The 26,887-nt window shown below is 44.3% G+C and overlaps 2 protein-coding genes across 2 annotated transcripts in view; one reads left to right on the top strand and one right to left on the bottom strand.

Moving 5' to 3' along the window:
• The window catches only part of SLC1A3 (solute carrier family 1 member 3), a 110,781-nt gene that overhangs the window by 23,029 nt on the left and 60,865 nt on the right, over positions 1–26,887 (top strand). The window contains exon 3 of the mRNA XM_059725219.1: positions 5,260–5,397. Coding sequence (XP_059581202.1) covers positions 5,260–5,397 — 138 coding nt within the window. The remainder of the gene's footprint in view (positions 1–5,259; positions 5,398–26,887) is intronic.
• Positions 5,392–11,811, bottom strand: LOC132249639 (uncharacterized). The gene is made up of 2 exons (XM_059725220.1): positions 11,303–11,811; positions 5,392–9,024 (listed from the first exon to the last, which is right to left on the bottom strand). Exon 2 carries the CDS (start codon positions 8,667–8,669, stop codon positions 7,854–7,856), a length of 816 nt encoding a protein of 271 aa, XP_059581203.1. The 5' UTR covers positions 8,670–9,024; positions 11,303–11,811; the 3' UTR covers positions 5,392–7,853.

Here is a 26,887-nt window from a genome sequence, read left to right as displayed (position 1 = left end):
TACACTTGCACCCCAGCTCAAGAGCGGATAGAGTTAGGAGATGCAGCAGTGGTGTGGGCACAGATCTCCGTTGCCTGGCCCTGATGCAGATGTAGGAAAAGCACTCCTCCCCACCTGATGCTGATATGCCAGGGAAGTCACCTGCCCCATCCTAGACTGAAGCCAGGCTGTTCTGGTTTTCAGCTTGAAAAGGTTGCTAGCTGCTGATCTATAAGAATAGACCTGGACAGCAAGTAGATCGTGATGTTGTATCTATTTAAAAATGGGGAAACTGAGTCAGGGGGAGGCTAAATGATTTGTCCACAGCCATTTATCAAATCAACAGCAGTCTGGATTAGAGCTCAGATGTTGCTAGCTCCTGTCTCTCTGCTCACCTAGAATGCTGACGGGGAATGCTACTAAAATGTACTGACAGGATGCTTTTTTTCTTCATCTTAGGAGTTTTGTTTGCTCTCTGTAATGCAGGACAACCATTGTATTTATGCAGACAGTGCACAACATTTCAGTCCAAGTCTCCAGGATTCTTTGATGCTTCAAGTTTAAGGATGAAGCTGAAGGAACTTGCTCTCACTGTCAGATAATATTCACTTAAGGCAGGGGTGGACAAAATGCAGCCTGTGGGCTGGATGCAGCCCACCAGTCCATTCTATCCGGCCCATGGGACCCCTAAAACATCTAGAAAATTAATATTTATCTGCCCCTGGCTGCCCATCATGCAGCCCTCAATGCCTTGCCAAAACTCAGTGAGTGGCCCTCTGCCCAAAAGAATTGCCCGCCCCTGACTTAAGGAGACATGTACTTAGGCCGTGATTCTCTGCTGTGTCCAAGCTGTATATTGTAGCTTTAGTAGACCTAATAATCAAGCCATTATAATAACATAGGGTAAGGACAAGATCTTGCAGCAATATCCCTGACCCCTATCAACTTTAGTGGCATGCTCTACAGGTATAGATACTAAAGCATGTGAAGTTAATTGCAGGATTGGACCCAACTAAAATTGGTCTAGTTCTACTTGCTTATTATCCAGGTATAGGAGTGTACTGCTCAGTAAGCACAGACACAAAGCATCCACATGGATTCCTTTTGCAACTGAAATGCGTTTACTGGACAGAAAAAGAAAGTGATTATAAGCCAACTGCAGTAAATTTAAAACATATGTAAAAGAAAGAAACATCATAAGGCAAAGTTTTTTTTAATAATTAGAGAAAGATTTTCTGCCTTATTTTTAAATACTGTGGGTGTGTCTACATGTAGCCCTACAGCGACATGGCAACATGCTATGTCGACGTACAGCACGCTATGGCAATGTAGTGCTCACATGGGTCTACATGTGATTGGCAGCTATGGTGCCATGGCAGCATACTCCCCCATTGTAGCGTGCCAGTACAGCAACATTGCAGTGCAATCTAACCATGCACTGTAAAATGCAGTAGGGGAAGTTACTGTGCCATGCTTTAGTATTTCCAAAAGGAAGTACTAAAGCACAGCACTGTAGCAACATTGCCATATGGCAATGTGTAGACACACCCTATGAATCATTTATTTTTATAACAAAATCATGTATACATTATACATAACCACTGTACATAAGAACACAATATATGATAAATATATTACATATATCACAGTAACTAATTTCTCTCAAGTTTTCTTCAGAACCACGAACTACACACTTTGGTCCCTCCATGCTTCAGATGATGCTATCCTGAATCCAGGGGCAGCTGGGTGCCAGTTAGAGTGGCCTTTAGCTGCTCTAAATTAAACCTTGCTGTTCATGCCCTCAAGGAACATTTTAACAGCAAGGATTCAGCAGTTCAGGAAAGTCCCAACAAACTTCCCCCTCACCAGCAGCTAACAATAGTCTGAATGATAACAGTGCTGTTATAGCAATGATGGTCCAGGAAATATATGAGGCAAAGGATTTTTTTATGATAAGTTTATTGGACTAGCTGCACAGTTGGGAGAGATGCTGGACAAGTTTTCAATCATAAAGTGCCCTTCAGGTCTGGAAAATGGAGAGAAATGGAGCCAGCAATTATAAAAACAAGATCCCTCTTACAGCGTTTTCCAAATGTAGCCAGGCTTGAATGAAAGCAAATTCTAGGAGCGAGGACTTTCCACTGAGAATATTCTGCCTCCTGACACCCCAGTTTCATGTGTTTGAGAGTTATTCCAAAATATGTTCCAGAGAAGCCTATGTTATGTGATATTATATAGAAGGAGATACAGTTCCTGCGATGGAGGGCCCCAAACACAACGCGCATCAAATGTTACCCAGTAGCTTATATTACATTTACTAACTGACTGGTAACTAGCTCCAAATGCTGAGCAAAACGCAGTCTGCCCCATGTAGCTGACAAAACTAGGCAATCATATTCCATGTTAATGGAAGAAACTGTTCATGCCACTTGCCATAATTATTCGCATACCACACAATTTTCCTTCTCCCCCCCAGCCCCCCACCCCAAAATCAGCCCTCCAAAATTGGAGTACATATCTTAAGCAGGGAAGCTGATTTTTCTTTGCTGGAACAGAGGCAGAGAAGAAGCTGCAGATGCTGTGCTAAAATGGCTGCCACTTCTTTATGAGGCAGCAGTGGCAGAGTCCAGTGTTAACGTTCTCGTGCCGTTGGCAGTGGCTTTTGTCTGAAGAGCTGCTGAACTGGCTAAGGGTGAGTGAACTGCTGCATGCAGTCTGTAGTCTCTCAGTGAGGTTTGTGGTGTGGAAGCAGCACTTCATTATTTACAGCAGTGGGGGCCAACCTTTATGGCAGATGTACCACAAATTAGTCTGGTCCCTCCCCCAGTGTTTCCGCACCACCCCCCTCCAGTCTTCTCCCCCAGCCTAATCACTGCTTTGCTTTCTGTTCCCTGCCCGGACCTCTTTGCCTGATCTACTGCTCTTCTTCCTCTTCTACTGCCCTATCTGCCGTTGTGCTGCTTATTCCTTCCCAGATCTGCCATGTGCTACACACACACAGGCTGCCTGTGCCATATGTGGCACATGTGCCCCAGGTTGGCCACTCCTGATTTACAGGAACGCATATTAAGAACTATTTGCAGTAAAGAAGTAACAGTCTTGCTATTGCCCTCACAAGGGTTTAGGGCCCTTGTTGCTGTCTTTCCATGCCAGGAAGTTCCTCCTGCCTCAGCCAGACTCTGTGTTTCCAGGAGAACCATATTCTCCTTTCCAAAAACAAGGCATGCGTTTTACTTGGGGACTTGTGGTATGCAGGAAAATATGGTATTTATAGTCTCCTTTGGACTGATTCCACAAACAGGCTTAGATGCTTAACCACTACCTCAGGCACCTAAATCCACCTGAGATTCTCAAAACTCTTGGTTCAAGATGCTGTCTGACCCCATAGCTCACTAAAGTCCCTTAAATACTAAGTTACTGATGCACAGAGCCACCGAAAATAGAAAGCATAAAGCAATCTTTGCATGATTTGCATGAAGCAATCTTCAGAACTTGGTAGGAATCTGAAATAAGGCATGTTTTTGGTTTTGTCTTGCAATAAAGAAGCCACCCTGGGAACATGGATCAGGCCCCACACAAAAGATAATGAGGGATGAAACTTTTTGGAGCAGGCTGGCTGGTTCATGCATGCGAGTATAGCTAGGGATCTACCTAAATCATGGTTTTGCAAATTTTGCAGAAACTGCAAAAAACAATGCTTTCTGAGATCACCAGGAAATCCAGCATTGTCTGCAATTTCCTTGTGAAATAAACCCCAAAAAAGAACGAAACAAACAAAGAAAAAGCAGTAGTGATACAGACTGAGTGAAGGTGCCCTCTGCCAATCAGTGGCGAAGGGCAGGGCCGCCCCGGAATGCCCACAAAATTTACCCTGTGTCATGAGCGAACCATGAAAAGCCCTCTGTCTCATCATGACTTAGATAGGTCCCCAAATATAGCCGGTAATCAAGAGGTTAGGGCTCTAACCTAGCAGGTGAGAGACCCATTTCCAAATCTCTACTCGGCCTGATTTCAAGCAGTGGCTTGAACCTAAGTCTTCCATGTGCCATGCAAGTACCCTAAACATACTATGTGGGGTATGCAGAAGCTGTTCCACTTTATATAAATAAATATTAATTGGACTGTGTACTTACAACCTGACTCTCCCACCTCCCATGCAAGTGCCCTAGCTACTAGGCTGTTGGATATAACAGGATGGAGAATTATCCTGCTCTTTCTTCATGCAAAAGAACAGACTTAACTAAGTCACTCCAGGAGAATCTCCAGTAGAGATAGGCATCTCTCTCTAGTCTAGAGTTATACACCCAATTACCATTATTGGATGGGACTCAGGTGTTTCCTTTTGGTGCTCTCAGTCAGCTCCCCTTCAGGTTTCTAACTTCTGAGGATCCCGTTCTTAGGTACTTAATTCTCTCCATAGATTGGACAGGGAGCTGGTACCCTAATGCAACCCGTGTGTTCCACTGGGCTATTGGGTGTCCAAGAATTGATATTGTAAAGCTAAACCTGGCAATGCAAAAGCCCCTTTCTGAATTTAACCCTTTGTGATTAGTTCTAGGTTCTGCATTGGATTAGTGGACCTAAGAAAGAAAAATGGAAATATATGTATAAAGAAAGCAAAAGAGACAGCCTTCTGGGGAAAAAAAAAAGATATAAAACACATTTCTAGTTAGTGCTGCTATGTGGAACTCACACAGGAGCAGCAATGAATCTAGTAAGGAAATAGGTTTTAACCTGTTCATTTCTAAATTAAATAATCACTTTTCCCAACACTTTTATAGCAAAAAACTGCCTGCAACACATAGGCCATGGTCTACTCCTGTGGACGTAACTCACGTAACTCCCCCCAGGGTAAAGTTCTTGATTCCTAATGTGCTTTGTAACCTGATTATCTGAGAGACTCTTCCTTTCCCCAGACCACAGGACAAAAGATTCAATTTATGATTACTTTTAATTTGAAGCTGTCCGCTGAGGCAGCAAAGGCCTGAGTGACCTCTTCTATAAAACCAAACAAGCAAAATGAGTAATTCCTTACCCATGGCATTACTCTTTAACCATGTTGAAACAACCCTTACCCACGTTGAAAAGTTATACATTGTTTACCTTAATAGGCCTGTTCTTGGAGTAAGATGATTTCCGGGTAGGTAAGAATCCTGGAGTCTGGTCAGTAATAAATACTTTATATTAGAAGCAAATGCTAAAACAGCAACTGCTACACAAACATTTGTTTGTATGATGTTACAACTGCCAAAGAGTGAGCCATATTTCTGTTTCCCTCAGGTATAATCCTTGGATTTTGCCTCCGACCATACAACATGAGTTACCGAGAAGTCAAATACTTTTCCTTTCCAGGAGAACTATTGATGAGAATGCTGCAAATGCTGGTCCTTCCCCTTATCGTATCCAGTTTAGTTACAGGTAAATCAACTTATTTTAAAGTTTTGCTTCTCATCATTTTAAACATAAATGCCAAGTCATACAATATCTATACACTCTACAATGTAGAAAAACATGGCATTCTGAAACCACGCAACAAAATTGTACTAATCTTCAATGTGCACTTTGCTAATATGACTGTTTTACAAATAGTATTACAAAAGCCGTGCGGGCTGGGGGCGAGCCGGGCCCGTCTTTGCACACACGGGCTGTGGCCAGCATCCCAGGCACGCGGGGTCGGAGGAGACCGTGCGGTGGCAAGGCACGCACGGGCTAGAATTAGTCACAGAGGCGTAATGGTTGATTGAAAGATTATTTACTTACACCCAAGATGGTCACAGTGTAGGCTGGACAGTTTCCAGGTGCAGCTCCACTTAAATCCTCGTTGGAGGATTACGACAAATTCGGTTCTTTGGCCCCGGAGTTGTTAAGGCTCCGCGGGTTTGGCAATTTCTTTCCCACGGAGTTGTCAAAGCTCCATGGGCTCTGTTCGGTTCTCAGGCCCTGGAGTTGTTAAATCTCCGTGGGTTCGAAAATTGAGTATATAGGAAAGGGATACGTCTAGGATCGCACTCGGTGACGGGGCAGGCCAGAGGCTGTTTAGACCTCTGTTGCCTGCTTAAGAGATGCGTTGGGTCCGTAAGGATCCGCAGCGCTTAGAGATCTTCACACAGCATGAAGATCTCCCTCCTGGTGAGTTCTCCAATCTCTCCTTCTCTCTCCAGTTTTTCTCTCTCTCCAACTTGGGCAGAAACCACCCAAGCTCTTTATACGGCTAGCAAGCCAATCGCTAGCTGTTACGTGTGCCTATATTAGAATCGGCCAATAATGTGGCACGAATCTTCATACAAATGGCGAGAACTCCTTTGCACCGTGCGTTTCTGAGATGCAAAAGAAATGCACCATGCAAAGAAAGCTACAAATTGGCGGGAAATTCCCCGTTGCACCGGGGTTCTCTTCTGCAGCAGAGAACTCCACCGTGCAAGGAAGCTGCAATTTAGCGGGAACATAATTTAGCGTTGCCGAAGCACACACAAACAAAAACTCACAACTTTGGGTTGTGACATCCCCCCTTGCTGAGAGCATAGCTAAATTATGCTATACACTCATCACTCTAGAACCTTGTCGTGAGTCGTCAAACGAACAGATAAGCAAACAAACAAACAAACAAACATAAAATTCGCTGCCCTGGAATTAAGTTACATAATAATCAAGAAACAATAATTAACACAAACACATAATCTGATTCATGAAAAAAATTGCATGAACAGGGCTTCAGTGGGCGTCATGGCGAAGTCATACGTCAGGCCCTCACTTCTTTCGGTGATGTCATCCCTCTCAGGGCTCCTCTTCGCCACGCACTCTAAATCTCGGATCTGTAAACAGAAAACTCTCAAAAAAATAGATTAATGATCTTATTTAACAGATTTAAACAATTTCCATGACTCAACTGGATGAAATCATTGAGGATCCATCATCTGGCTCTTCTAAATAACGAAAACCTAACTCATAAGCTAATTGCCATTGGCCTGCGTCTTCTAAAATCCGAAGCTGCCTCTTGTTGAGTCCGGAACGCTGTAGGAGAAATCCAAACATGTATCGCTCCTCTAGGGTTCTCGGTGGCAGTGATGGAAGATCAGATTCACGATGTCTGGTGCCTTGAAGTCCGGTCGGGTGTCGACAGTCCCGATCAAGAGACAATCTTGGCTCCATCAGGATACGCAGTCGTGGCAACTGACAAAGAAGATTACTCACAGGTTGGTTCACCATTGGACTGAGCAGAATCCGGAGGACAACGATGTTCTTTTGCCCATAGATCTCGAGACAACTGTCTAAGCTGTGAACGGTTAGCGGAACGGTTCCAGGATCTCGTAGGTGATGGCGAGGCCATGGTCTTATTCGCTGGAGTGATGTCAGTCCCAGCGCACATGCTCTTGGGTTCCAGGCACAGTACAAGACGCCGATGATTGCTAGCATAAGATGCTCTGCGCCGGTATATTCTGGCCGTCCTGCAAGCCACACGTGGGCTTTCTGACTAATCAGTCCTGCAATAAGCGCTGGCAGTGGAATAGGCCAGTGAGTATTAACTGTTATCATGTCGATGTCAGTGACATGTCCTCTACTCCACGAAGCTTGTCTAACTAGGAAGCTTATTCCTGGTTCAGCATGTCGGATCCAAGTTCCATGACTAAACGTCCTAACCATACAGCTAGAGTCTCTTCAGGCTGGATTCTTGATGCTCTACACAAATCCTGCAACTCAGCTCTGGTGCGAGCATAGTAGGCAGTAGCAATTCGATCAGTCGTTGTTGTAGGGAAAGCTGTTCTTTCGGGAGTTGATGTTGTTATCGGCTGAACGGCTGCCGCGGGGGTTAGTGCTGCTGTTATTGCTTCAGGCAGGAGGGGCGGATGCACTCCTCCACTTGACTCTCTCCTTCGTCAGCAGGAAGGCGTGGTCGGCAGAGACGTCGCTGCGTCGCTAGGCGGGGTTGCCGGCGACGACGCTGCTTCGATGGGCGGAGTCGCTGACCGAACTCTCGCGGGTTCTTCAGAAGCTCCACCCTTCTTTTCCGGTTCTTCCACACGGTCTCCCTCTTGCTCGGCGCCATCTTGGACCGGCGTTTCAGGCTCCTTTTTCTCAGCCGCTTCTTTGACCGCTTGGATAGCCATCTGCAGCTGGGCTTTCAAACTTAAATTCTTGTGCATTAGATTCATTACAGTACGAAAAGTTCCACTACATTCTCCCCCCTTGTACCACGGGGCCACCCTCTCATCTGCGGCTTGTTCCTCCGCTTCCAGGTCTTCGCGGAGCTCGGATGGTAGCTCACAACCCCTTAATCTAGCCGCCATGAGGGGAGGGAACCGGCCGATCGATTCCGGTTCTTCACTCTGCCTACGATATGCTCGGCATCGGGCACACTCCCAGGTGAAAGTCGGGTTCGTTTCGCCCGCCGGGTTGTGTCCGGTGAGGGACACAGTATCGAGGGGCTCGTCTCTCATTATACACCCGAACGCCGCGGGGAGCAAGTACACTTCCCTTTCTCTCGGGGCTCCGTCTTCAGAGACTCCCTCTTCTCCCTTTAGCGACAGGCGTCCGCTCACAAATCTTTCACCCACCACACACACCTGGCGGTAAGCGATATGTGCCTCCAGTTCCTCAAAGCTTTTCACTTGGCATTGGTTATCACGCCAAGGACAGTTCTGAACCAATTCTAGCTGTAACGTGTCTTCTCCTGATCCCATCCTCGTCGCCATGTGCGGGCCGGGGGCGAGCCGGGCCCGTCTTTGTGCACACGGGCTGTGGCCAGCAGCCCAGGCACGCGGGGTCGGAGGAGACCGTGCGGCAGCAAGGCACGCACAGGCTAAAATTAGTCACAGAGGCGTAATGGTTGATTGAAAGATTATTTACTTACACCCAAGATGGTCGCGGTGTAGGCTGGACAGTTTCCAGGTGTAGCTCCACTTAAATCCTCATTGGAGAATTACGACAAATTCAGTTCTTTGGCCCCGGAGTTGTTAAGGCTCTGCGGGTTCGGCAATTTCTTTCCCACGGAGTTGTCGAAGCTCCGTGGGTTCTGTTCGGTTCTCAGGCCCCGGAGCTGTTAAATCTCTGTGGGTTCGAAAATTGAGTATATAGGAAAGGGATACATCTAGGATTGCGCTCGGCGACGGGGAGAGGCCAGAGGCTGTTTAGACCTCTGTTGCCTGCTTAAGAGATGCGTTGGGTCCGTGAGGATCAGCGCTTAGAGATCTTCACACAGCGTGAAGATCTCCCTCCTGGTGAGTTCTCCAATCTCTCCTTCTCTCTCCAGTTTTTCTCTCTCTCCAACTTGGGCAGAAACCACCCAAGCTCTTTATACAGCTAGCAAGCCAATCGCTAGCTGTTACGTGTGCCTATATTAGAATCGGCCAATAACGTGGCACGAATCTTCATACAAATGGCGGGAACTCCTTTGCACCGTGCGTTTCTGAGATGCAAAAGAAATGCACCATGCAAAGAAAGCTACAAATTGGCGGGAAATTCCCCGTTGCACCGGGGTTCTCTTCTGCAGCAGAGAACTCCACCGTGCAAGGAAGCTGCAATTTAGCGGGAACATAATTTAGCGATGCCGAAGCACACACAAACAAAAACTCACAACTTTTGGTTGTGACAAAAGCAATATAAACTGTTATAAAGTTGTTTGTACCCCACATCTTTGCCTTTATGCCTCACACTGATATCATCTGCCACAATAGCAAGAGTTAGAAATCTCAATAGAATAGTTTACATTCATCCCTGTTCCAAGAACCGCTGGAGAGAGAAACTACTGAGCCTAGACAAAGACCTGTCACAGACCTCTCTATCTCTTGTCTTTTCAGTGGACAGTTGGAGGCCACAGAAAGCGTGTATCACTTGGGCAAAAGACTCCAGCCTCCATCCTATTACTTGTGGAGCCTTTTCTTCCCAGTTGGCAGCTCTGTTAAGTCTTAGGCATTTTTATTAACCTGTTCCTGGTATTAATCATGCTGGTTCTATAATTTCCCTTATTTCTCTAGCAACTTTCATGCAAGGTTTTCAGATTCCTTGATAAAATTAAAGACTTACAGCATATTCGTAGGGTAGGAAGATATCACTCAGCCTATCTAAAGTTTAATTACCCTCAGTTACACCACACCTACTCCGACTCAACCCTATGACCTAAACCATTGGTGCTCAATCATTTGGCCCTACAAACCAGATGGATGGCACAGGACCAGTCCACAGGCCACATTGGATCCTGCACACCAGGATAAAGCCCATATGTCTGGATCAGGCTCTGCGTGTCCTCAGTTGGCCACTGGGTGCCAGGATTACCACTGCCCAGCCCCACATCCTAGGATTTGAGACTTGTTTCATCTTTGTCTAGCTGCTCATGCTGGGATCAGGGCCCTGTACCACGTCTGCCTGGCTCCACATGCTAGGATTGGGGCCTTGGGGCCCTGTACTGCCCCCATTCAGCCCTGTGTGCCAGGATTAGGCCACATGACACCCTTTGCATCCAATCTAGCCTGCAGGGTCACAGCCTGCAAGGCTCCCAATGGACCCATGAGGAGGCCTGTGGGTCAGATGCCAGGGCACCAGGAGCCGGATCTGGCCCACAGGCCAGGAGTTGAACACCCCTGATGTATCTTTATTGCTACAAGAGCCAAAATATTCAGCTGCCCTCTTCCCCACTGTTTCTCCAGTGTTCACTGTTTAGATCCATTTTTATCACAACAAAGCAGCACAGGTCCCCACCTTACTAGGTGTTAGAGACTACATCCTACAGACTGTATATTAGCAATTAATGAAATACAAGATTCCAAAAGCATGGGCAGCTGCAGTACTATTTCCTTTGACTTACCTGAGTGAGGCATATGAGTTTGTTTCTATGTGCATAGCTTAAGCAGATGTCAAGCTAGATCCAAACTGAAACTAGACACTGACTTATGAATCATTGGAGGCTAGTGGGAATACTGCTCCAGGCTGTTCTTGCTTAGATACCTTTTTCCTGCTCCTCCACAAATTGTCCTCTGCTAGTGTGTTCCTCAACCTCTGACCTCACATCTGACCCCTCCTTTTCTCTTTCCCTGCCCCAGAGGCTCCAAGCTGGCTGGGCACAGCTGGGGAAGGTATTTCTAAATGCAGAAAATAAAAAGTTTTCTTGGCTTCAGCGCACAGCTGCCTGGAGGACTTGGATGAATCATTGCAGGAGAAAATCCCTCTCAATCCTTATATTTCTACTAAGTGTATGAGAGGGAGAAGGAGAGAGAAGCTGGGGCTGGAACAGTAAAACAAGAAATTTGGAAGAAAATCCCAGGCAATGATATAAACTTCCTTGCATTCAAATGTATGAACAGAAAAGTAAGATAAGATATTCTTCACTCACCACAGACCAAGACAGACTCCACAGCCTGAGCAGGAGTTTCTGTGGAAACAGAAATCAGAAATGGAGTTCTCAGCTCTGTGCCTTCTTAAAGAACCTCATCTCACCAACTCATTATTTTTACTGACTTTTTACTTTCAAGCTCTGCTAGCCTCTATAATCCTGTTTAGTCCCCTGTTTTTCAGGAATGACATTAATACCACCATATTTGAAAGAGCTGGCTAAAAGGGAAGTCTGTCTTTCTAGTCCCCATTATCACAATGTCTGAATGTATCACAGACCTCAGTGTGAGGAAAGGCAAAAAACTTTCCTTTTTTCTCTGAAGAAAATTTTTTAAATACATAATAGTTCCTTAACTGGGATGGAGACAAAAGCAGAAACTCCATACAGCCCTTGATGTCCAGAATTTATTCCCCAAAGAAGTGGGTGGGAAACCCTACAGAAAGTAATAAACAGTACAGTAATTGTGTGAAAGTATTCTCATGTGAAAATGTACACATACATATGCAGGGAAATATACTTGTAAAATATATATAACGTTACTTTGGGAATATGGACTTTATATGTGGTATTGGTATGCATAGGAAATATTGCATACAGAAGATAGTATTTAATGCAAACATTTTATCTAAATAGTAGTTTTGTAAATTGTTGGTGTAATTCTATAACACATAGATGTGTGGGGGCTTTAGGGGACAAAACTGTTATACCCAGGTAAATAGTCTGGGTTTATTTAGTTTATAAATGACAAGCTATTCTTTTAGTTATAGTGCAGTGTAATTTTAGATTAATGTCACTGATGTTTTTATTTGTTTTGCACAGTACTGGCAACAAGTGGCAAGAAGCTAGTGTTTCTCCAAGCAGTCTTGGGAACATCTAATCAAAGCTAGAGTCCATTCTATGGGCCAAAATCTATCCTCCATTTGCAGATGCAAACATAAAATAACTCCACTAAAGTCACAAGACAGTAACATTGGGTACCATGCTTCTTATTTTCTATATGTTGTTTGGCCACACTGCAAATATAAGATTTTATCTGGCGAGTCAAAACATGGTGATACATTTCCTTGGTGGTGTTAATAATCTGATATTAAGCTGAATAAATTCCTTTTCTTTTTGTAGTCTTGGGAAATTGTTTCCAGAATGTAATGTTATACATGTGTGACCAAAATATTCACATGTGTACATAGTCCCATGAAATGTGTGTGGTGACCTACTAGCCTAGAAACCACCAGAACAGATTGGAATTGTTTAAATATTGCTTCCTTCTTGAAATAATCTTTCCCTCAGACAATCACAGCATAGAAAATATATTAGAAAGAATGAAGCTTACAACTTTGTGCTTTCATGACCTGTGAAAGAACACTGGACAAGAAGAAATCACGACAAAATCAGGCTATAAATATTTGGTTGTTGTAACTTGATGGCAAGTTTACAATTAGTATTTTGGAAAGTATTCCTTTGACTGCTTCCAGGTCTTCCTACTTCTGTTATATATGCCTAAAATGATTGAAATGTCAGGTTAGAAGAGATCTAAGGAGATGGTCTACCCTATCTATCTCCTACGTACCAGGAGAATGCCTTTGCTATCAGGCTGTGGAGTAGAGGTGTAAGCACTTTCCATCCGTACTGTTGAAGCTGGACCACCAGGACAGCCAGGAATATAAGAGTCATAGGGGCAGCAACAAAGAAAGCAAGACAGAGGTAATCTGCCTCTGTAGGTTATGGCACTGTCATGGGGGAGGGGGATCTGGGTTTGGGTCTCTGTTCCTAGCTGTTTGATGTGGAACAATTAAAAGGCACTGACTGGAAAACAAAAAATAACCCTGGCAGCCAGAGCCAGAATCCAGGCCTCCTTTCCCTCAGGGGACTGCCCCACCTACTGGCTACTAGGGGTGTACAAAGCAGGCCCTATTCGATGCTGATTTGGCCTGAATCAGGGCGGTGATTCGATTCATTGATTCAGATCACTGTCCCTGATTCAATGCGACCGAATCTGAAGATTCAATGCCAATTCAGAGAATCAGCAATTCGGACACAGACACAGCTATAAAAGTTTTTTCTATATACCTTAAAGTAGTAGGCATGGCTTGTGATCACTGTGGTGCTGGGGTGCATGGAGTGTCCCACAGGCCTCCATGTGCTCAGTGGCAAACCCAGAAGTGAACCAGAAGTACTTCCAGTACACTTCTGGGTCTGCCAGGGAGTGCACTGGGGGGCCCCCCATGCCTCCCTGACTTGATGTTTGGCTGTAGGGGGACCCTGGGTATCCCCCCCAGACCCAGGAGGTACCAGTCATTGAGCCTGGGGGCCACAAGGACGGGGGGCCCTGCACGGTCCCTGGTGGACCCTGAAGTGTTTCTGGTCCAGTTCCAGGTCTGCTGCTAAGTGCGCTGGGGAGCCCTCCATGCTTCTGTGGGACACTTCATGTGTCCCACCATCTCAGCATTCATGAGCCCCTGATACACAGAGGTATGTAGAAAAAACATTCAAAGCTGCGTCTATGTCTGAATCGCCGAATTGATTCGGAGGGTTCCAATTCAATTCGGAGAGATTAAAGGGTCCTCCGATTCGATTCAGATTTGGAGATTCAGCCATTGAATTGAATCAGGGACCAAAGCTTCACACAGCCCTACTGGCTACAGAGGTAGGCTAGCCAAAAGTGCAAAAGTAAGACTATCCGGTGGTCTTGCTATCACAGGTATGAAAGGTGCCCTCACCTAACCTATTCTGTATCTCTAATGTTCTGGGCAAGTGCCCAAACCACTAGGATGTTGGGCAAAAGGTAGGTAACAACAACCAGTTTTCAGCATTCTGCTGAGTTATAGCTTTTATCCACCCTGAATTTTGGGAGCTTCGACAGAGGTTGACAGCCTACCATGGACGATCTGAATCACAGTAGAGCTTAAGCAGGAATTAGCCATGATGATGCCCTTCAGCCTGAAGATAGCCTTGCCTGAGGAGACAAGGTGGGGAATGGAAGAAAAGTTACAGAGAGATTAAATGAGTTTCTTACGGTTTCCTAGAAGGTCAGTGGCACAGCTGGGAAAAGAAAATGAATCTCCTGAGTCTCATTCCAGTGCTCTATCCACTAAATGATAATGTCTCTTCAAATTATTGTTATTACTAGCAACAAAGTCACTGAAATGAAAAGAAATGTTAATTAAGGAACAGGCCTCTCAGCAGTGGTGGCAGTCCCTTGATACAGGAATGAGAGTCTTCCAGAAAATAGAGAAGCCATTGGTGAGTTCATAGATGACCGAGGAGGCCAGCCCAAGATCTGCATATTTGACTGCACGCATGAGAAATAGTTCCAGGAGGAAGGCACATATCCTAGTGATGTCTCTTCTCAGCTCTTTCCCTTGTCTCTCTTGTCTATCCACCTACTTAGTAAGGCAAGTTTGCTCGAAATGATCAGTGCCTTGTGTTACATCACATCACCACCAGGGATGATTCAGTGCTTGAGTCTCCCAGGTATTGATATTAAAAATCACATTTCTTCAGACTAGCCTTCAAGATATCCTTGAATTTCTTTTTCTGGTCACCGCTGTAGAGGTGGGCATCAGTAAGTTGGGAGCATAGGACCTGTTTTGAGAGCTGGTTGTCAGGCATCCTTATGACATGTCCTGTTCAATGGTGCTGGTGTGGTATAAACACAGCTTCAATGCTGGTGGTTTTGCTTGAGCCAAAACACTGCTGTTTGTTCTTCTGTCCTTCCAACTGATATGGGGAATTTTCCAAAAACATTGCTGGTAGTAACATTCCAAAGCCTTTGGGTATTTCCAACATCTCATCCAAATTTCACACCTACTCAACAGAGTAGGGATGACAACAGATTGGAAAAAAGAAATTTGGTTTAGGTCCTAATGTCACGATCACAGAAGACTCAAAATTTCAGAGGCATCCAAAGGCAGCTGTAGTAGATTTTATCTGATGCTGACTGTTGTCATCTACCTTTACTTTTTGGGAAAGTTGGCTACCCAGGTAGGGGAAATGCTCAATGTTCTCCAAAGATTGCCCACTAATTGTAAGATGTGGAGGAGCAGCTGGTGAGTTTGGGGTGGGTTGGTAAGGTATTTTGATTTTATGAACCTGATAGTAGGTCCAAGTATTTCATATGCTTCACAGAAACAATCCAAACTGACCAGGAGTTCTTCAGTTGAGTGGTTAAAGACAATACAATCATCAGAATGACAATCAAGGCAGTTAATCAATGGCGCTGAGGGAGTTGGTTGATGTCATTGCAGAGCTGCTAGCCATTACCTTTAAAAACTTGCAGTGATTGGAAGAGGTTCCAGATTATTTGAAAAGGGCCAATATAGTGCCCATCTTCATGAAAGGAAAGAAGAAGGATCCAGGAAACTAGACCAGTCAGCCTCACCTCAGTCCCTGGAAAAATCATGGAGTAGGTCAAGGACCATTTCTAAGCACTTGGAGGAGAAGAAGGTGATTAGGAACGGTCAGCAGCGCCAAGTCATGCCTGACCAACCTGACTGCCTTCTATAATGAGAGGACTGGCTCTCTGGATGTAGAGAGAGTAATGGACATAATATACCTTGACTTTAGCAAGGTTTTTGATACAGCACAAGATTCTCTCTCACCAGCAAGCTAAGGAAGTATGAGTTGGATAAATGGACTGTAAGGTGGATGGAAAAGTGGCTGGATCATCAGGCTCAAAGGGTAGTAATAAATGGCTCAATGTCTAGTTGGCAGCTGGTATCAAGTGGAATGCCTCAGGGGTAAGTCCTGGGGCTGGTTTTTTTCTATGTCTTCATCAATGATCTGGAATATGGGATGGAGTGCACCCTCAGCAAGTTGCAGATTACTCAGCAAGTGCAAACTGGATGGAGTAGTAGTTATGCTGGAGGGTAGGGATAGAGTTCAGAGAGACCTAGACAAATTGGAGGACTGGACCAAAAGAAATCTAATGAGGCTCAATAAGGACAAGTGCAAAGTTCTGCACTTAGGAGACAACAACCCCATACATTGTTAAAGGCTAGGGACCGACTGGCTAAACAGCAGCTCTACAGAAAAGGGACCTGGGGGTTGTAATGGGCAATAAGCTAAGTATGGGCCAACAGTGTGCCCTTGTTGTAGAAGGCTAACAGCATATTGAGCTGCATTAGAAGAAGTACTGCCAGCAGATTGAGGGAAGTGATGATTCCCTTCTATTTTGCACTGGTGAGGCCACATCTGGAGTACTGTGTCCAATTTTGGGCCCCCAACTACAGAAAGAACATGGACAAATTGGAGAGAGTCCAGCGGAGGATAGAAAATGGTTAGAAGGATAGAGAATATGACTTATGGTGAGTGAACTGGGCTTATTTAGTCTGGAGAAGAGAATACTGAGGTGGGATTTAATAGCAGCTTTCAACTACCTGAAGGGTGGTTTGAAAGAGGATGGAGCTAGACTGTTCTCAGTGGTGGCAGATGAGATAACAAGGAGCAATGGTCTCAAGTTGCAGCAAGGAAAGTTTAGGTTAGATATTAGGAAAAACTCTCATGAGGAGAGTAGTCAAGCACTGGAACAGGCTACCCATAGATGTTGCAGAAACTCCATCCTTAGAGGTTTTTAAGACCCAGGTAGACAAGAAAGCCTTGGCTGGGATGAAATAGTTGGGGATGGTCCTGCTTTGAACAGGGCGTTGGATTAGATGACCTTCTGAGGTCCCTTCCAACCCTAATTTTCTATGATGGAACTCATCACAAGACTGTACTATCAACAAGGGACCTTGGCATCCACAGCAGCTGGCTTCAGCAAGCAATTTGCCCTAAGGATGTATTCTGTCTGGAGGTGTTTTTGACATGCACACAGTAGAATAAGGCCACCCCTGCAAGGATTTGACAAAGTAGAAGGAGAATTAATTTCCATTGATGGACACCTTGTAAGAAACCTCAAATATGCTATACCTCTTTGCTGCAGTCACTGATAGGATGCATGAATACTAGAATCAGCAAAAATAGTTGATGAGGAATACAGCCTGTTCCTGCATGTGGTGAAAACTAAACGCATGTACATTGACTTGATTTATAAGAACAGGATACAAGCAAACACCGCTATTAAAGGTTAAATTGCAAATTCAGTTATCTGGAATCATATACATCCAACCAAGAATTCTGTTCCAAAGAAAAAAGGGGTAAAGCAGCAAAAGGTGGCTCAACCCTTATGGAAGTCTGGAAAAACCATGGTAGCTTAAAATTTTTACCAGAGCAATTTATAGGAGTGAATCACAGGATATTGATGCTGCTGTGTGACAGGTCTGGGCTTCATTACTCATTTCCTTTCCAAATTCCCCAGCCTACTTTGCCTCCTGCTTCTCACCTGCCATGACTTGATGGTAATCTGTATGTATTCAAAGGAAGACTGCCCTTGAGACTGGGGTAGTCCTTTCTTCAGTGCCTTAGGGCTTTTATCATGGCCTGCTTGCTACACCCACGCTTTGCTGATGACTATCTCTCATGCTCCCTCTTTCTCTACACAAAAATCAGCATTGGGTTCCTTAGGTCCCAACCATTGTTCAAGCTTCAGCCTTTTGGGCCTTAACCCCTTTTCCTTTAGATAAGACCCCTTGGCTCAGGGTCCACTATTTCAGGCCCTCGCTCTCTGGGTCTTAGCTCTGCAGTGGAGGGGTCCTGCCAGGTACCCCACTCATGGCTTCCTCCACCCTTACAGCCACTCCCAGTCCTCTGGGTTTTTTTGTTTGTTTTTTTACTTATTTCTAAAACAAAGAATCAGAACAAAAGGGTTGATTACCTTATTGCAAGCTACTTCTAACCCTCCAGGGTTACAGCAAGGGTCACTACTGTCTGAGGTTCCTTCCCAGCTTCCGGGAGTTCCTCTCACTCCCACATCCACCACCTCCAGGCTAGAACTTTCCTCCCCTCCTAGCTCAGAGCCTGGGCTTGCATGCCTAAACCATGCCTTCATTTGGCACCTGGCCACTGCCTCAAGGGAAAGGGAGCTGTCCAGGTGTTCCTACTTAACTTAACAGGCTGCCTGGCTCCTCCTGCTTTGCAGCCTTTCCCAGTTTCTTATCTGCTTATGACCTCCATTCTTGGGTCTCTTTTGAGCTTTCCACTGCATCCTCTTTCCCTTGTGAGTCTCAAAAGTTCAGCTCCTGGGAGGAGTCTTCTCCCTTCTCCTTTCCCTCTGTTGCCTGGCGGTAACAAGGTTTGGTGACAAAAAGAACACTTAAGCCTGTAAGATAAAGGACTATTGCATGTCCCTGGACAGAAAAGACAGTGAATGTTATGTCAGATTTATTACTGAAGTAAAGGAAACCCAGTTGTCAGAAATCAACAGATAAGAATATATATACACATAGGTCATGCCAGATGTAAAGGTGAAAAAACTGTAAGCAAGTAATTATGGAAGGAATGAAAGGATTTGTAGTAAAAGATCAGCAAGAAGATAGATGGTGTGCAACACATCACTTGAAGGTCACCTACTGAGTGCTTGGAGCTAGTGATGACTCAATAAGGTTTCCAAAAATCTATTATAACATTAATATTCCAGCACAAAATGGATTTGACTTGTCTTTAGAAAAATGAAATTAGTACATTTTTCTAGAAAGAAGCCATCACCTGACAGTTTCACTTGTGATAATTTTAGCTTTGATACCTGCCCTCAGGATTTGACACTGGGCAATGAATATGCCCATAATGTGTAGTTAGGTGAAAATCTAGTAAGTCCTATTCATCTTGCGTCCCCTAATACATGGGTCACAATTTCATAAACATAATGTCCTCTTCTAGCCCACATCATGACAATTGGCAGGCAATCAAACCTAAGAGTTCAGACTCCCTCATCCTAATTTGTAATACCCATGAGAGCTAGAAGGGGCAGAAAATTCTATGATGTTCACCTTTTAGAATATTCACAGAGAATAAACTTGTTGTTCATCTTCTAGAGCAGGGGTAGGCAACATTTTTTTGCTGGAGTGCCAAAAAACCCACAATGTCTACCTTGTAAGGTGCCAGAGTGCCAGCACACCACAAAAACAAAACTGGGCTGGAGGGGGTACATGGCAGGATGCACTGCATATTTAATACAATTAATAATCATTAATGTTGCTTTTTTGTTTGTTTTGTTTTATTGTTTTTTGTTTATTTTATTTATAGTAAATACCAGGCTCCCATGGCCAGGCCCCTGCACCGGGGACAGCTCTGACCTGCTTGCGCTGTGCCCAGCATGCAGGGAGGCTGATCCCGGAGAGGGAAGTCCCCCAAGCCCAGCGTCCTGTCCCAGCCAGGCAGCATCCTCACATGTGCAGGGCGGCTGCAGCCCATCCCTGCGGAGCTGCGAGGGCCGAGCCAGGCCGCACCTCAGGTGCCACTGGGCACCCCCGCCTGCCCACCCACCATAGCTCAAGCCTGCAGAGGCCCACTTCCTGCCCAGCCCCCACCTTCCTAAGGCTTGTCCACAGTGCCTCCCCCCACGCCACCCAGACCCTGTCCCAACCGCCCGGCCCCAGCACTCGGCACCTCAGTGCTGCCCCTGGTGGGACAGGGTGCCTGCCTGCCTGGGCAGCTCCCTCCAGGGGCCAGCTGGGCTGGAGGGTGCAGCCTGGGAGCAAGGGGCAGGGGCAATAGAGCACAGACAGTGTCCCTACCTGCGTTCTTCTGGCTCTGCCCTGGTGCCTGCCACAGCACTGCGACTTGTAGCTGCAGGCAAGAGCCCAGAGCAGCAATTTAAAAAAATAAAATAAAATAAACAATTTCTTGCGTGCCTCCCGGCATGTTGGGAAAAATGTCTCTGCGTGCCACAGATAGCACGCGTGCTGGGGGTTGCCCACCCCTGTTCTAGAGTATTCATAGAGTATTCTTGGTATTTCCTTAAGCAATAGAGGTGGCAAATCTCTTGCACTAGTGTACGTGGAGACAAGAGCCATCATCATGCATGCATTGCTAACTCTTTATGTAGCTCTGACAGTCTGTCTATCTGGAAACATGGCTCTAGCAGAAGTCACTTCCCATTCTAATTGAGAAAAGAGGTACACTATAGTGAAGTCTTTTCTACATGTGCTAGTAGAGGAGGCTAAGGTTTCTACATACTGTATGTGCAACAATGTGTGTCCTGAGGGGAGAACTAGAAGCAAGGAAGCAGCGCTCTCTCTTGACTTTTTTATGTCTCAGGGTAAGTGGAGAAGATATTCCTGCTCCAGCTTTCACAACGCACATATGAAAACTAAGAAACTTCAGAATAATATCTTGCTTGTACAGTAGGACACAACACTGATTAAATCTGCTCTATAGATTTCTCACCCATTTCTTTTTATGCCCTTTAAAAGTCTATTTCAAGAATGTGCGTAGTCATCTGAGAAATAAAATAGTAAATGTGAAAGAAGTGAAAGCGTTTATCTGTCAGTTTTTACTTTGGCTGCACTATGTGGAATATGTGCCAATTTTACTGAAAAAAGTAACTCTGAAAGGACTATGGTTTTATGATCTATAAATACGGCCCATTCAGGGAGGACAAAAACAAAACTCCATAATTTCCTGGGTTCCAAAATTCATAAACACTAGGTGGATCTACACGTGCAATTAATGCAGTGCAATACGCTCCAAAGCACTTTGAGCCACAGTGAACTGCTCCCTGATGCAGAATCTACATATGCACCTGGGAGAGCAGCAGTTTGAGCTGGGGCAGAGCAGGCCCCCATCTGGCTGACTGGGTGCAATTTACATGCATTTCAGCACAGTGTAGTACTCCACCATAAGATAGTACCATCCCTAACAGTGCTATCCTACAGTGGAGTTAATTAGTTTACTGTACCCTAATACCAGAGCACATGTAGATAATGCTGCTTTACTGCAGATCTAGTCAACTCCTCAGTAAAGTGCATGTGTAGATGCACCCACTGGGTCAAATTCTGACTTGTCATTGTCTTTTTGTCCTATGCTGCTGAATAACCAGCCAGGTGAAAATTCCCAATGCATCAAAACACCTGAAATGTGAAGTCTCCTGCAACACTTGCTCTGATCAATATCTGGTCAGAACATATTCTGGATGCCTGAATCTTATATATGCACTAAGATTCATACCATTTAACCCATCAGGCAAAAATTAAATTACAAATGATAATCATATGATGAATATATCATAATTTAATTTTTTGCCTGCTGGGTTAGATAGGACAAACACCATGTCTCCTGTCTAGTAAGCCTTGCTGAAGCCATTCTTCCAAAAAAAATCTTGCCTCATTTCTCACATTGTCATCTTCTGTCTCTCTCTCTCTCATCTGGAAACCTTATTCCAGTGTCATCCCCAGTGCCATTCTTCTCTTCTTTAATATATGCCCTTCCTCAAAGCCTATAAATGTTAATCCTAAGACTCTTTCAGCAGAAAGTGAGAGCACAAAACTATTCTCCATGAGTCACATTTTGATTTCAAATAACAGAACTATTCCATACTTACAAGAATTACTCAGTTCTTCAACCAAAAGCCCTGAAGACAGGGAGAGGCTTTACGTTGATCTCAGTGGTCTTGGATGAGGTCCAAGGAGCGCATACAGATACGAGCATGAAAGACTCATCTTAAGAAGATGCCAAATTAGTACATTTTAAATTAATTATATGCAGCACTGTTACTTAAAAAGCTTTAAAAAAAAGAGAAACAAAGTGTTTAACATATTTTAACGTTTTTCAGTGTATAGAATTGCAGTACCAGTGGGTTACAAGTACTTCTCTGCTGGAAGAACAAAGTTGTATGGTGACTTCCGCTCTGTGTGTTCACATATTATGCATGTTAGCTTGCATGCACAAACGTGCATTAGTCATGTGACTTGCTTAACTAGACCTAGTATGAATGCCCAAATGCTTGTTTACACACACACAGGAAAATGCCATTTGCACGAGCCAAAACCTGAAGCCATCAGTACATTTAGCCATAGAAATCATTAAGTTCGTAAAGACCAATCCTCAGTTAAATAAGATATTTATAGGAGTAAGGAATCATGCAAAGAAGGATTGCTAGGCTTGGATCCATATTCAATAAACTTTTCCTTTCCCCCTCTGAGTAGCACATTCATGAGGTTGGAGCTTTTAATCAGTGCTAAAATCTACAAATTAGTTATTTACACTGAGTTGTTAGGCTGATTGCCTGGAAATTATCTTTTTTTTAAATTTCAATGGAAATAGCAATCAGAAGAAGGAATCTATGGGGGAGAAATTAGTGTAAGAATTTAGGATTTGTAATAGCTATTTAGACAGACAGTCCACCACAATCAGCCTCCTCCACTAATAATTCGGCAAAAACTGTAAACCCTAACACGCACCTCTCAATTTGTGCAATGCTACATGTTGTGTGGGAGCACTCAGCACAGCTGACTTGTGTTCTGTAAATTCCAAGACAGCCTTAGCTCATTACAGCTAAATTATCTACTCAGGCTGTTGTTTGACAACGAGTGCAGAACAGCAAGATAAGAACTTCTGTGAATCCCAAAAGTGCTCTAAGAAGCCTCAACAATTAAATATACTGGAGTTAACAAAGAAATCCAAGTCATCACTCAAAACAAACTGACATGACATGGGCTGGTTCTTTCCAATACTTCGTATCATATTATTTAAAAAACAAACAAACAAACAAACAACCTAGAATACAGTGGGATAAGGGAGCTTTTGAGAAAGTACTAGCAACTGATTTGGTGATAAGCAGTCATTTGATTTTTTTTTTTTTTATGAATTGAAGAGATCAAAGTAGAAATTGAATACAACCCACTGGAAGCCAAGATACAGAAGTTATTGTGTAAAACACAAATGTAATTGCCTAGATTTCAGAAAACAGAGAGCGCACTGCTAAGTCTGCTTGTACTTTAGCAGTGAAAGCAAGGAGCTGCAGGAAGAGTAGTCTAATGTAAACATGATTTAAGTACTACCCATTTCCAAAATAAAATTCTTAAAAATCAGAATGAAAACTTGAAACAAAACAGCTTGAAAGAGTCATTCTAGACTTTATTTTCAGTGGCACCTGAAACAAGAACAAAGACAGGTATGTCATGTGATGATACGTATAGACATTGTAATTATATCCTACAACAAGTACTCAGAACAACTGACCATGATTTACAGTGCCTAGCTGGGTAGTAAGAAGCAAGAAAGTAAGGACTTTCTTGAATAAGAATAAGAACCTGACTTCTTATTCTGCCCAAGCAAAAAATAATAAATAAATAAATAAATAAATGTAGCCAAATAAGAAGTCTGCAATAAATATAGGCAAGATAATACAAAAGAACTACTGACCACTGACTGTCCACTTAATTTAACATGGATTTAGATAAAAGTTGCTTTAGAAAGATGACTTACTAGTAGAGCACTGTAATATCTTCAAATTGAGCTGTTTTATGGCATGTTGAGTACCAGCTTATTACATATTGTAAATCATAGTTTGCTATCCCCACTGAATTCCAAATGCGTTAAAAATTAAAAGAATTCACAAGACTATTTTGACAATTTTATTTGCTACATGAGTTCAAGCAAACACGAGTAAGTAGACAAGTAGAACAAATAGACAAGAAGCTGGTTACAGTCAAATGAAGTGTTGATATACTAGTAGTGAACAATATCAGAACATGCCTCACAACATTACTGAAGTTACTAATTCAGAATCTTTAAGGTAGAAGCATAAGAAAATCTTAGTGCCAAAATCCAACAAGATTTTTAAGTAAAAGACAATTAGCTATGAATTACACAAGAATCACATACTAAAAAACCAGAACATACAAGTTTGACCATAAAATTTACCCCATATTGCAAATAGAAAAAAAAATCTTAGGTTCTCACTATGAAACCATCAGTTACCAGGAGACTGCAAATAGTATAAAATGGAAGAGAGCAAGCCTCAGCCATGAGCAATATTTGTTACTAACAGGGTATCAAACCTATCTTGTTTGTTAATGTCTTCTCCAAAGAATTTAATGTCAAATTCAAAATGCAGTACTCCGAACCTTCCAAAAAAAAAAAAAAAAAAAAAGATCCCATGAGACTTGAGGTCGGGGTCCTTTTTCGGCAGTTCCATCTCTCTGGCCCTGTGACAGGCAGGGTCTGCAAAACTGGTCGCTACAGCAGCCTGCTTGCCTGTCTGGGCAGTCTGCCTGCCTGTCTCTCATTCCATGCCTTTGATGGAATAAATATGTTCAGTTTAGGGAAGAGGCTGCCCCTTTGTGACTGCATTCTCTCTAGCTTAAGTACCTGGGAGGTTCCTAGGTAGGTCCCACTGCACTGGGGAAGAAAGCAGACAACATCAGTTCTCCAACTGTTTCCACTTACAGGAGCGAGCTCGCTCTCTCTCTGGAGGCTGCCAGGACATCCCCTTAGTGACTCCCACCCATAGCTTATCTAGACCAAAACCCTGCCATCAGCTGGTCACATGGCTCCTACAGGTGTTCCCTACTCCCTCCAACCTGCAGCTGGAGAGCCCTGCAGACTGAGCAGGGCTCTCTAGCTAAGCAGCCTTGTCCTTAAAGTAGCAGGCACCCTTTAGTACTATAAGACCTTTAGTGCTATAAGCTAGAAGACCCTAACTCACTAGGTGGGTCTTCGTTTTTTTTTGTTTTTTTTTCCCCACTGGCTCTGGTTTCCTGCGCTTCTCTCAGCCTTCCTCCAACTCCAATATAACCTCCGCCCCCATAATTTATGGGTTTTCAGGCACCTCCTACTTGCCTTTTACCCGAGGGGACAAACACATGGGATTTGCTAGGATCTACCCCACCACTGGTATTCCCCACACATTAGTCAGCTTCAGTAGAGTGTCTTCTTCAGCCCAGCCCAAGGGCTAAGTGCCATGTAAAGGGGTCTCTCTTACCCTTTCTGTCCTTTTTTAGATCCTGCGTTTGGCCATCTCCTACATCTGGCCTCCTACGCTCCCCCCTTCCTCTAGTCTGGCTATACCATAAGGGCAAGTACCCTATTTCTTTCCCTCCTCATGGGTTTTCTGATCTTCTCCACTTTCCTAGACCTCCCTTCATGTTTAAGCTTCTTCCTCCCAATTCCCATCTAGTTCTTAGGGCTTCTTGGGCATAATCTCAGTCTACAAACTTGATCTTTCCCTGGCCTGTCAGCCTGCCTTCTTTCCCCAGGTATATTTTTACATAAGCCACTCCCCCCACTTTTTCTTCAAACAGTCTTCTAACTGTCCACCACTTGGTAGGACCTAGCAGGTTGCTTATGTGAATCTGAGGTCTCTTTCTCAGTTGCATCTGGGTAAGGCTGCTCTAGGGTCCCCCCACCATTTCCTCACTTTCTTTTCTCCTCACACACCTCCCCAAGTCATCATCTTGCTTTTGTAGCTCCGTTTGTGATTGGGTCTTCTTTTCCTCTGAGTTAGTAGATGGGTTTTTCTCAGGGCTCTCCTTCTGCTGCCGTTCCCCTTTCCTTTGCAATGGGTGACTCTTCCTCCTTGGACCCTGGTTCCATCCTCTCTTCTTCCTTGTCTCTGTTCCTCCTGGTTTCTTTCATAGTTCTGCTTCCCATTGCTGAACATGCTCGATTACTGCTGTCACTTCAGCTTCATATTGGTTGCTGATCTTTCCCAGCCTTTCTTTCAATTGTTCCACTTTTTTCTCATGCTTAATCACTTGTTCTTCCCAATTTTTCTCTATGTATTTCAAAATCATTGATAGAACTTTTTCCTCTAAGAACGCCCTATCAGAGCAGCATGGCCCCTTTTCTTCCTGGTTTATGTCTTCCTGAAGGTCCCCCTTCACTTCTTAGGGTCTCTGTGCTCAGGTTTACCGATTGCTCTCCCTTCTCGTGCAATTCCTTCATTTCCTGCGTCACCACCCGTACTTGATTCTTGGCCTTGGTTACAGCTGTTTCTAAAACTTCTATCTTGTGACAATGTTTCCGCTGGTCGATTTTGGCCGCTACCTGTTGTTCTGCTAGTTGGGCTTCCAGCTGCATCACCTTCCTTCTCTGAGCCTCTATTGCTTCTTCCAGGGACTGCACCCTGTTTCAGGCTCTCTGGAGTCTTTCTCCCAATTCAGCAAACTTAGTTGGATAAGATTCACTCTGAGTGCTGTTCTCCTCACCTCCACCGATGTCCCTAGGCTCCATGGTGGTGTGTACTAACTTCTCTTGTACTAGTGCATTTTCTTTTTCCAGGCACCCAATTCATAGATTCATAGATGCTAAGGTTGGAAGGGACCTCAGCAAATCGAGTCCAACCCCCTGCCTAGGCAGGAAAGAGTGCTGGAGTCAGATGACCTCAGCCAGATGCCTATCCAGCCTTCTCTTAAAGACCCCCAAGGTGGGGGAGAGCACCACTTCCCTTGGAAGCCCATTCCAAATCTTGGCCACCCGTACCATGAAGAAGTTCTTCCTGATTTCTAGCCTAAATCTGCTCTCTGTCAGTTTGTGACCATTGTTCCTTGTTACCCCAAGAGGTGCCCTGGTGAACAAAGCATCTCCAACCCCTTGCTGCATTCCCCTAATGAATTTGTAGGCAGCCACAAGATCATTTCTCAGCCTTCTCTTGCAGAGGTTGAAGAGGTCCAGGTCCCTCAGTCTCTCTTCACAGGACTTGTCCCCTAACCATATGAGTGGCCCTCCTTGACCCTCTCAAGTCTATCAACATCCTTCTTGAAGTACAGC

The sequence above is a fragment of the Alligator mississippiensis genome, chromosome 3, assembly GCF_030867095.1.
Source record: "Alligator mississippiensis isolate rAllMis1 chromosome 3, rAllMis1, whole genome shotgun sequence".
NCBI lineage: Eukaryota > Metazoa > Chordata > Crocodylia > Alligatoridae > Alligator > Alligator mississippiensis.
Note: the sequence above shows the minus strand (reverse complement) of the source record. Positions and strands in the feature narration are given on the sequence as shown.

Bases quoted from the DNA above. Each gene is read 5' to 3' on its own strand.
- LOC132249639 (XM_059725220.1), bottom strand. From the start codon at position 8,669: ATGGCGACGAGGATGGGATCAGGAGAAGACACGTTACAGCTAGAATTG.